Source organism: Antechinus flavipes, chromosome 3 (genome assembly GCF_016432865.1).
Source record: "Antechinus flavipes isolate AdamAnt ecotype Samford, QLD, Australia chromosome 3, AdamAnt_v2, whole genome shotgun sequence".
NCBI lineage: Eukaryota > Metazoa > Chordata > Mammalia > Dasyuromorphia > Dasyuridae > Antechinus > Antechinus flavipes.
In genome coordinates, this window is record NC_067400.1 from 339,384,869 (window position 1) to 339,397,085 (window position 12,217).

Sequence of the window (12,217 nt, forward strand, 5' to 3'; positions counted from 1 at the left end):
GGACTGCTATTTAAGCTAGTTGTCATTAAATTATAAGTTGGCAGATAAATCATTAGAGGTCAAAATTAATGAATTACCTTGCTTAGAAGGAAGGGGCATACATTATTTCATCTTTCATATATTACTGTGCATTGTAGGATTTAAATTCTTTTGTAACCCTTTTCTTGATGTTGATATGATATATCTTAGTCAGATATTGTTACTTATTTTACCAGACCACACAGGCTTTGCCTAGGAATTTTTTTGGCTGTAAGACATCTGTTAACCTTGAGTGTTTGGTATGGTTGTGAACCTTGGAGTACATGATGAAGATGTTTCCACATATGAATAGTAGTAACACAGGAAGCTTAGTTATGCTGAGGGCTTTCCTTGATGTGTTGATTTTGTTACCAGCACAAAGGAAAGGAAGAGAATTCATTTACTTTGTTCCTTAAGATGATGAAATACAGGAAACCAGTGAAACAAAGGGGGAAAAAATGGAGGCAATACTTTTAAATTTTCAGTATTGAATGATCAGAGAGTTGGTATTGAAATCCAACTAAAGTGTCAGGAATCAGAACTATTGATCATCACAATTAGGAAAGAGAAATGCTAATTAAAGAAAAGACAACTAATAAATAGATTGGGGAACATTAATTTGGATACTAATACCCTACATGTTGAATTTTTTTTGAAGGCAGAAAAATGCCAAGTCATGATTAATTTCTCTTTTTCCTATTGCTAGTTGCTTTAATCATCATTACTTTTGTTTCTTTACTTAAAGCACACTGTTAATACTACTAGTTTAATACTAATTCATCATGAATGTGTATTACATGAGTGTAGAGAAGCTTTCTCAAGAATTACAGACCACTAAGTTTTGAGTGAATTTATAAATTAACATACATAATAAATAAATTAATTTTAAATTTTAATATAATTTAATAAGCCAGCATTTCTATAACGTATTCCTTTTCACACCACCCCTTTAAGTTGTAGAAAATTAAGTTTTCATACTGTCCTTAAATTTTCTGGTTATTAATCAAATAAGAGCAAGCTATAATGATAATCTTTGCATTTATTTCTTGGAAGATAGGATCTTTACTGAGACTGGTATACCAGCATATTTTACATAAGCTTTTTGTGTAACTTGTAAAATATAATCTTTATATCCTGTTTGTAGATATGCAAGTGATTTTAAGCATAATGTTGGAAAAGTATTTAATCTAGTTTTTAATTTAATTTTTATCTAGTGCCCCAATCTGTTTTAAATTAATAGAATAAAACAGTATTATTTCACATTATTTTAAAGCAAAAGTCAATGTTTTCCATTTATATCTATTATTTGGAAAAGAATGTAAAGAAAATTAAACATTATTCATGAAGCAGTAAAAGTCTGGGGAACTTTGATTTTTTTTTTTTTAACCTTTTCTTTCTTTCTTTTTTTCCCCCCCTCTTCCCTTTCCCCAGTGGACTCCTGAAGGGAGACGGTTGGTTACTGGGGCTTCTAGTGGAGAGTTTACCCTGTGGAATGGACTCACTTTCAATTTTGAAACAATATTACAGGTAACTGTATAAATCAGAAGGTGGTCCTAATTTCTTGGATTATAAAGAATGAGAAGTATTCTCATTTAACATAATTTAAAAACAGACTAATCACTGTTGTAATACCTAATCACAGTATGTGTTCCTTTAGGTCTTGTAGATCATATAATCTTTGAAGACTTATCTGACAAGTATTTTGTGATTCCACAGGCTCACGATAGCCCAGTGAGGGCCATGACTTGGTCACACAATGACATGTGGATGCTGACAGCAGACCACGGGGGATATGTGAAATACTGGCAGTCCAACATGAACAACGTCAAGATGTTCCAGGCACATAAGGAGGCGATTAGAGAGGCCAGGTTTATACACAATATACCATTTTCTGTAGTTCCTATTGTCATGGTTAGACTGATCTCTAAATGTATGCTGGGTGCAGAGATGCATGGGCTCTGTCAGATTCTGGGAAACTTTGTGCACCCTAGAAACACAATATTTTCTTTTGTTTCCACATATTCAATATTTTGCTGGCACCTTTATGAAATAGTATTGTCCCAGTATCCGCCTCTGCAATATGTTAGAGATGTATTGTCTGCCGCATTTTGCACTGGTATTCTTTTCTTCATATTTATGGTTTACAATGTATTTAAGTTTTTCCTTTTTGATACTCATTGTGTAAGACAAGAATATTTCATTCCAAATAAAGAATTCAGACTTTAATAATCCAAATGAATAAAATATAAAGCCTGCAGAAATAAAACACCTTCATAGTTCTCACAAATACAAGAAAAAGGCTTAAGTGAAGAACTGGTTGGCTTGGTTATTCCAAGACTTGAGATAAGAAGTATTAGTACTAAAAAATTCTTACAGATATAAACTCTGGTTGTAAAAAACATTAAAGAATTAATGAATGGGTTCTTCAAGCTTTGAAACTGTAAGCAAGCAAGCCATGACGAGAAGACTGTAGGACATTTCTCCTGATTCACTGTTGATACATCAGTTATGAAAGTGTATTTTTTAAAGTATAGTTTAAAGTGATATTTTCAGCAAGCTGTTAAATATAATCTTTCAGTATGTACAGTAAAACTGAAGAAATGTTTCATATCTGAATCTGAAGAATTGCTGCTGCCTCAAAATAAAGCTACGCAGCATTCCTTTAGGTTGGTGCGGCCCCTGTGTGGTAGAAGGTTGACAATGTTACAAAAACACCACCCACGGCAATCACTCTTCTTCCTTTTGTGTCTTATGAAGTAGTCAGATAAATGTACCTGTACCTGTCTGGTTTAGTGTCATCCACACACTGAATTGCCACATCAATCCCCCTTAGTTATAACAGTGATATTTTGAAATAAATCAGTGAAATTTGGTAACCTTTTACTGCACTGAAAAGGAAGTGACTGCCTTTCATCTGCAGGAGTTAGTTGGACTTTTAATCACAATTTCTATGTTTCCCTATAGTTACACCATAGGAAACAGTTTCTTTGAGGTTTTCTAGGAAGGAGATGGGGCAATTTTTCATACAGACATTTTCAAATGAATTAGAAACATTTTACATAGGACTCTTTAGCAAACACTATACAACTGTCTTCCTACTTCTACTTTTTCCATAAAGACCTCCTGAGCATTGTATCCTACCAATTTCACAGTAGTGTGTTCTCAGAAATAGTGCCAACTATATAATTTAGTTCAGCTGTTCTTCAGTTTTTCTTTGTCTTTTGTGTCTTATTTGCGACCCCCCTCCCCTTCCTATCCCAACATCCCCTCCCTTACTCTCTCCCTTGTTTTTTTTTCCCCTGGAACCAAAAGACGAAGCTTTATTTTGGGAACATACGCAAAATTAGTGTTGAGTTGAATTGTTAGGTCACTTTTAAAAATAAATTTGCAGAATAGAGGAGTGAATACTAGGAAGCAGGAATTAATACTTTGCTGAATTCATCTTTTGATGAAATGTGCCTTTCAGCTGGAACCATTTTCTAAGGGCACCATTGTTGGATACTTTCCCTTTCATCCTGTTTATAACGCCATACAGTATTTTATTTTGCCCTGTCTGAGAAGCACAGATAATGTGTTAAATGCTGACTTCTTTCCCCTGCTGTGTGTCTTCATGTAACAGTTTCTCACCCACGGATAATAAATTTGCTACATGCTCTGATGACGGAACTGTTAGAATCTGGGACTTTCTACGTTGCCATGAGGAAAGAATTCTTCGAGGTATGTGTATCAACAGTACTGATTGGAATTATTTAAATAGGGAAGACACTTTTAGCTAAGTAATCACGATACAACAGTACCAAAACTCTTCTCCATTCTATCTTAGGTATAATCTTTAAAGAAAGCAGACCTTTCAGTGATCCACAATTGTTTTAAAGTCCCAGTTTGCAGATTTCTAGCATTTCCCCCTTAAAATTAGTTTGGTCATTGAGTTGAGTGCAAATGTTTTCACATTAGTTGCCTTTGTATATGCCTCTTATGAAGGGGATATAATTTCTTCCTTTTTCTTACTTTGGGTGCCATTTTTATTATTAATAAACACTAAATATCAACATGCTGATGACATTCAGATTGCTCACATCCTCATGGCAATAACTTTTAGAAATACTCTATTTACAAATTTTATTTCTTGACAGGGTTAAGTTTCATTAACAACACTTTTCTGTATTGCTGCATTTAGTTTTTCTGTGCACCACATTTGGGCCACATTTTCCTCAACTTTGCTCAATGGTCATACCTAAATTGCGGAGATCTCTCTTTAAGCTATAATTTTTTGATAGTTAGAAACTACTTCTAGCTTGTGTGAATTGTTCTTTTATTTCTCAAATCCCATAATGCTTAGGCTTTACATATAGATAAAAAGAGTAGAGATTATTATTAAAGGTAAAAATTAAAAATGAAGATTTTTGAAATCCCATTGTGTATCTTATAATAGAGTGCTACACACATTTACACACAGGAACACACAACCTTGAGAATATAAACTATGTCTTGTACTAGTTGGTTAAAACTCTGGTCCAGAAGTTTTGTTCTTTAAGAATATGGCCTAAATCTACTCTGTTTTAATCATGGTCAATAAAAGTACTTCTGCACGCATAACTCTTGATTCTAGTATATTACAAGCTTAAAATATTTCCCCTGATTCATACAATTATGGATAAATAAAAAAAGACTGGGCTACAGAAATTGGTGTTCAAGATTTTCATTTCTGTTCAAAGTTAACAATATTAGTGTAACTAATTCCTTTGTGAATAATTAAAAGATAGGTCCAGCAATTGCTTTTGTGTATTTCCTCATATAGTTTGAAGAAGGAAGAAAGATTGTTCCTTTTAATTGCTAAAATTGTTAGTTTTTATTTTAACAGAATAATTGTTCTGTCGCTATAATGAGGACACTATCTTCAATTTACATATTGTATATATACTGTTAAGATTTATGTAATTGTGAAATTTTTCAACAACAAAAAAATTTTAGATGTCTTAAAAAATTGCACTCCTCTGGGCCTATATGCTATGACTTGTTGAAAGTCAGTAAAGTAATTCTTTACTGGTATGGTACAATGGAAAGAAAATTTACTGCATTTGGGTTTGGAAAACCTGGGTTCAAATCCCAGCTTTGATGTTTAACTAAGCTATGTTACCTTGGACAAATCACTTGCCTTTTCACTTGTAAAAATGAAGGAATTGGACTGGATAACCCCTGAGATCCTTTTGAACTTCAAATCTGTGATCTTCAGATCTTATTAACTGGGAAGAAAACCCAAATCTCCTGATTCAGAAGCTTTTTTTTTTCCATTTAAAAAAATTATTATAATTTTTGCTGTTTCCTTCCATCTTTTTTCTTTGTCAGTAATATTCTTAACTCTTATTTCAAGTACATAAGTGTAAATGAAACACAAGTTTTTCCTGTAATTGTAGTTAGAAGAAAATGGGGATGACTCCTTTTAAATGAAAACTGGAATTTAAAACTAGATTTGTTTCACTTGGAGTAGAATAATAGGTGAGAATGATGTACTTATTTTGGGATGTATCTGAACTTCTTCAGTGGAGGGAATGATACATAAAATAACCTCCTATAAATGCAAATCAACAAGTAGTCTTTAAGTTATTATCTTACTGCACTGAGAGGATAAAGATCTCTAGGGTGTGTATTAGCTAAGGCTTGAACTCAGGTCTTTCTGATTGCAACCTGGCACTCTAAACACTTATTATTTGAGAATTATATGTATTCTAAAGAAGACTGACTACTAATCTCCTTTTCATCCAACGTTTCCTGTTGACTTTTCACCATATTTGACCCACAAAGTAAGCTCTGGGAGAAGAGATTATAAATGTCATCCAGCAATAATATTGTAAGATTTTATTGTTTTAATTTCTTTCATTCCTTCATTCCCAATTTTATTACCATGAACATTTTAAAATTGATTAAAAGTAGAAACTAAATTCATAAAAGATTTTACTTATAGTGATGATAAGATTTGCACTTTTATATTCAATAGATCTTACTATATGATGAAATTAAGGTATGGTGAGGGTTACCAGTTCCAAAATCATGGAAAATCATCTTTATACTTTGCTAATGTCTAAGTAATCTATGCTGGTTTTATAATAATGGCTTCTGTACATTATATTACTATGTTTGTATTTGAATTTCATGATTTATAATCCCCTCTAGCTTTAGATTTGTAAGGACTCTGCATCACAGACATTAAAATACAAGGTTTCATGTTAATTTTTTTGTGCTCATTTTGAATCAGCTTGTTCTGATCTAGAAGGAAAGCAAGTAATAGAGGAGAAAATCTTTAGTATTTTGGGGGGCCCCCATATTAATCTAGCCCTCTAAGAAAGTAAAGAATACTCTAGTTTCTGACATAGAAAGTACCTGATTTGATCCCTATATAGGCAAAACCTGATTTGAAAAAAGAAAGCGGGGAATCATTTCTCTTACTAAATGGTATAGAGTTTCATAAATTCATTTACTGCTTATAGAAATCATAATTTAACACACATTCATTACTATGTTTCAAAATATTACTGAGGAGAGAATGATATATCAAATGTCTATTTTGAGAGTCATTCAGAAAACTTGAGTCTAAAAGAATCTTTGGGCTTTTCTCAATTTCTTAGTTGACTTACCTAAGTGGATCCTTATTTTAGTAACTTAAAATCATAACTCTTTATTTAGTATATATTTATTTGGATTCTGCTTTCTGTTAATTGCTCTGCAGAGTTCAGAATTATTAAGACAGCTCTTGTCCTTAATGAATTTTAATAATCTAGTAGTGTTAATGATACATATTTATACTTAAGTGCTTAAGTAATAATTGTGTGAGTGGGTCAGATAACATGATATACAGGTGCAAATGTCAACGCCTAATCCATCGGTTTTATCTGAGATGAACAATAAAAAAGATGGAAGAAACAATGTGGAATCTCCAGAAAATCCTGAAACATCTATAAATTAGCAGAGTTGTTAATCTTGTGTACTTTTTGAATCTGAATAACATATTTGTAAAAAAAAAAAAAAACTGTAATATAAAATATTCAAAATATATAGAACATAGAATTATTAATTATTGAATTTTATGTACATAAATTAACTTGGTTGATCAAATACCTGAGTAAATATCTGTTGATTACTTTGGTATAACATGGAATAAGATTATCTGCTTAATGTACCAAATATATGGTACATGAATGCTTAATAAAAACATTTGTTGTTGAATTAAATTAAGTCTAAAATAGATTTATCAGTGGATGCTAAATTTTATACTCTGTATTCAGTGAGAAATTTAGAAAGAAATATGGAAGATTATTATTTTTATAACCAAACTAAGCTTAAAATATTTCTTTCTGGAATACTTTCAGATGAATTCCGTATTAAAAATGTTGTTTATTTCATAATAAACTTCAGTTTATATCTCTGATTTCAGTCTTAGATATAACTGCCTTAGAGCCAAGATGTATTTTAAGTGAGGTCATAACATTGGAAAATGCTGAACTTCAGTCTAAAATTCATTACTGACATATGACCTCATTAGTGTGCAGATTTTCTGCCTCTGGCCTGATAAGAGTCTATAAGCTTATATTTTTCATTGTAATTTTATAAAAGAGAAATTAACAAGCCCCTTTCAATATGTGAGACTGATAAAAATTATTATTGGTAACTTGCTTCCTTTTATGTAAATAAATGCTTCTAACATAGTTGAAAAGTTTTCTTAACTTTACTTTGAAGGTATCTTATATTTTCTGAACTCATTAACATTTTTAAAAAATAAATTCAGTGAAGAGAAATCTAAGATTTACTCCTATATAGATCTGATTTCTAGGAGTTCTGAATTTCTATGTTCAGAAATAAACATATTTTACTTTATTATGACCTTTATGCTTTTGTAATTGGTTGAATACCAGTGAAAGAAAACACACCAAGGAGAATATTGTGCTCTTTTGATAATTTCTTTTGATTTTTCATTGGCAAATAAACAAAGGAGGGAAATTCACATTTTTTCCTTTTCCTTACAATAAAAATGTTCAATGTTTAATGTTCTTTCATATTTATCAAAATATACAATATCTTTTGAAGTTTATTTTCTTTTTCTTATATGCATAAAGACTAGACCACTAATGCACATTTTGCTTAGACACACCTGCCATAAAAGTATTCTAATTTTAGATGAGTCGGAACTAAAGATATCCAAGAATGAATCCAATGATAAAATTTACCTTGCTATTTTGATGTGAAATAAAATTAATGCTACTTAGGGGACTAAATGGTAGGTGAAATAATATTTTTTTAAAATTTTTTCATGGAATTTTCCTCAGAAATAGAATATTGCATAACCTAAAGCTGTCTTGAAGGAAAAGTTATCTTATTTTCTTTCAGGTTTCAGCCAGAAATTTTTTTTAATTCAATTTTTTAAAGGTCATCTAAATTGAAGTCTGGGCAATTTGTCATTTTTGTCATTTGTGTAGTTTTGGAGAATTTTATGTGTAGATTAATTCCGTGAATTAATTTCTTTCACACTTTAAACTTTACTGGTGTTTTCCAGCTAATGTTTTGGAAAATGCTATTATAACACAAACATACTCTGGTGAGTTACAATCTAATGGATATAGGGCTGCTGACTGCCTTAAATACTGGGACTATTTTCCTTAATTTCTTAACTTTTTCCTATCTTTGCACTTTTTTTTTTCTGTCATTATAAATTGACATACAGTGTGAAACTTTACCTTTTGAGCTCTTTACATCAACCAAGCTACTACTGTCGATGGGATCAATTCAATTTAATATTTAGTGCCTATTATATATGCATTGTTGTCTACTTGGGCACACTGCAGTTATCTGAAGTTCCTAGAACTTTTTATGTAACATGACATTCTTTTTGATTCATTTTTTTTTTTAATGATTAGTCATCTTTTGAAGACATAAATCCTTACTATTATCACAAATGTCTCTCTTCCTTTTCTCTTCTCATTTATTTTCAACATTGTGCCTGGGAGCTCCTATTTTTATATCATATAATAAGATATTCTCATCTTTAGGTGTATTGTTGAATAGGAAATAGGGAGTGTGGTAGAAAGCTGGCTTTGTAGCCAAAAAAAAAACCATCTCTAACTCATATAGGCTGTTTGACCCTGAGCAAGTTTCTTAACAGCTTTCTAGGTACCTCTTTCTAAAAGTATAAGTTGCCAAGTAGATGCTGAGCTGCATTGATAAGAAGGATTTTTCTTACCTTAATTACACTGTACTTAATGAAATCACAGATTTGGTCTCAATCTCTGTGCAACATAAAATTTAGTGTGTGGCAAATATAATAATAGATCAAGTAATCTTGGAACCCATGCATAATCTTTGAGGCATCAAAGAGAACACAAGAGATGTGAAGACTGGAGATCAAAATTCTACCTGACATTGCAAAAAAGGTGAAAAGATGGATTCTGCAAACTGTTGAGCAAGGTACAGATTTCTGTTATTAAACTGGGTAATTTAGATATAACTCGAAAAAGAAGAGTATGTTAGTGTCCATTTGGGTTTACTATATTAATAAAGAGAATCTCATCAAACAACATTTATTAAGTATTTTTCTATTTGCTAAGCATTAAACTTATCTAGACAAAAATTCCCAATCGTCTTTACCCTCAAATAATTCACACTCTGTAGATGAAGACTTTATAATAGATTTATAGAACAAATTGATGCAAAATAAATTAGAGTGATTATTTTAATGTAGGAAGTGTGTATTTGAGTTGAGCTTTTAAGGAAACCAGAAGAGATTGACATAAAAATAGAAAATAATTCTTGGCATAATGGAACAGTGTTTGCAAAGGCAGGAAAATGAGATATGTAATGTCACTATAAAGAACAGCAAGAGGGCAAATTTGGCTATATCAAAGTACATGGAGTATGGAGTGTGGGAAGTAATGTATAAGAAGGAAAAAAGTTAGAACCATGTTCAGGACTTTAAGTGCGTGAAAAATTTGCACTTGATGTTAAAAGTTAATTGGGAAGCACTAAAGTTTGAGTAGGGGAGTCGGTGCCAGACTTTGACAGTATGAATAGAGAATGGATAGGGGGAGGGATAATTCTGAGGGAGGGAGATTAGTTAGTAGGTCCTTAGGGTAAATAATTCTGGGAAAGGGAAAAGAGGAACCAGGGATAATGTTCTCTGTACAGAAAAAAGGGACAGATATGAGAGAATTTGTCAAGGTTGGATTTTAGGAACTGAATACCTAGATAAGGGTGAGGAGATAAAGACGTAATTACAAGGGTAATAAAACAGGGATATGTTATAAAGGTAGGTAGTTTTAAAGGAAGAAGGAGGTAATGAGTTTAATTTTGAAAATACTGATTTGGATTTATTAAAGTATTTGACCAAATTTCATAAAACCCTAGTGAGTCTGAAATGTTTCCTGGGTAATATAGTTAAATGAAGTTAGACATGGTTTTAACTATCCATACTCACAGACTCGGCCAGAAAGGAGATTTCTAACTCATTGTTCTATAGATATATTCTCAATCGTTCTGCTCAAAAATGTTTATCCAAAATCAGAGAAGACATATTTTGAAGGATAATACAGATTTACGTTGATAAAATCAGCTCAGTAAAAACACAATCTTGATATCCTAGAAGCAGAATTCTTAATTTGGAGTCTTTCAACTTTAAATTAATATTTTGATGACTTCAATATAATCAGTTTCCTCTGTAATCTTATGTCCTTTTGTTTATACATTTAGAAACATTCTGAACAGGGGTCCATGGAACTCTTAACAGGTTGCCAGAAAGATCCATAACAAAAAGAACAAGTTGAAGTTAAAATATCCTGCATTTGTTTTAAAAAAGATAAAATGTAGTGTAGAGCTTTGATGATGCTTGCAGTAAGAATTTTATGTTAGAAAACAAAAACCTGAATGTGTTAATTGACTGGGCTCATAATAAGCAAAGAATAAGAATACTATATGAAAGCAAAACAAGCTAATGGGATCATGGGCTGTCCAGAAAATGTCTGGTTATCATCCCATTGAACTAACTCTGGTACTACATCTTGAGTATTATTTTAGTCCTGAATGCCTCATTTTGGAATATTGACATTGGTATACAAAGATAGAAAGCTAAATAGATGAGGAAATAGAGTTGTCATATAAAGATTAATTCAAAGATTCATAACTTGGGGGGAATTGTATAGCTATATGTTTATATATGAAAGGGGTGTTATGAGAAAATGAGATAAAATTTATGTTCTATAGCTTCAAAAGATATTACTAAATCTATATAATCAAGAGACTTCAGAACACAGACTGGATATGTCTCATGTGGTTGAGATGGCCATTGCCTTTTGGTTGGGTGCTGACACACATTAAGATCTTAAATAAAAATGGTAGCTGAACTTTTAGCAGAGTAATCTTTACTGAAAGAAACCTAGTAATATGTTGTTATTCTTTGCACTAATCTTATTTTCTATTATCTTATGTACTTTTAGCATTTATTTCAGATTTCTCTTAAACAGTTTTCCCTTTAATTGATTTGTCTTCAGATTTTTTGCACATATTGTAATCTTTTCCTCTTGGTTTTTTTGTTTTGTTTTGTTTTTATTTTTTCCTCCCTCAATAAAATTCTCAATCTTTCATCATTTTTGAGTATTGAGAATGTTTTCTACATTTTGGGCATATTTTGCATAGTTACCTGTTTTCCTTTAGAGATACATTTCCTTAGAAATATTTCCTTTGGAAATGTATAAGATGGCATTTACCTTTTTAGTATTGTTACATTTTTATTTTAGTATTTAAACCACTTTTAAGTGATACAGTGTTTCCTTTAAAATAGCATTAATAGAATCCATATGATTAAAATTCATTTTTAAAATTGGTCAGTGAATTTTACAATAAAAAAACTTGTATATGCCAACTATAGTATGTCATACCCTGACTTCATCTAATTGTTACCCTTATGTATTTGAATATTTTTGTAACATTCTTGTCAGTATGTAGATTTTATTCTCTTTAAATATATAGTCCCATTGCATTTCTTTGCTAGTTTGTTTAGACATTCACGAACTATTTCCAGTTTTTCTACTTTTCCATGTTACAGAACTGTGAATCATTTGTTCAAATAAGTAATCATTTCTCTTGAGATATGTTCAGAAAAAATGAGATTATTGGTTCTTATGGTACAGTTTTATATCTTAACTCATTTAAAATATTCTGT

The 12,217-nt window shown here is 31.3% G+C and overlaps 1 protein-coding gene across 3 annotated transcripts in view; it reads left to right on the forward strand.

Moving 5' to 3' along the window:
• The window catches only part of WDR33 (WD repeat domain 33), a 98,990-nt gene that overhangs the window by 42,600 nt on the left and 44,173 nt on the right, over window positions 1-12,217 (forward strand). For all 3 annotated transcript variants that reach the window (XM_051985681.1, XM_051985680.1, XM_051985679.1), the window contains exons 5-7: window positions 1,450-1,545; window positions 1,735-1,886; window positions 3,638-3,735. In XM_051985681.1, the coding sequence (XP_051841641.1) occupies window positions 1,450-1,545; window positions 1,735-1,886; window positions 3,638-3,735 (346 nt within the window). The remainder of the gene's footprint in view (window positions 1-1,449; window positions 1,546-1,734; window positions 1,887-3,637; window positions 3,736-12,217) is intronic.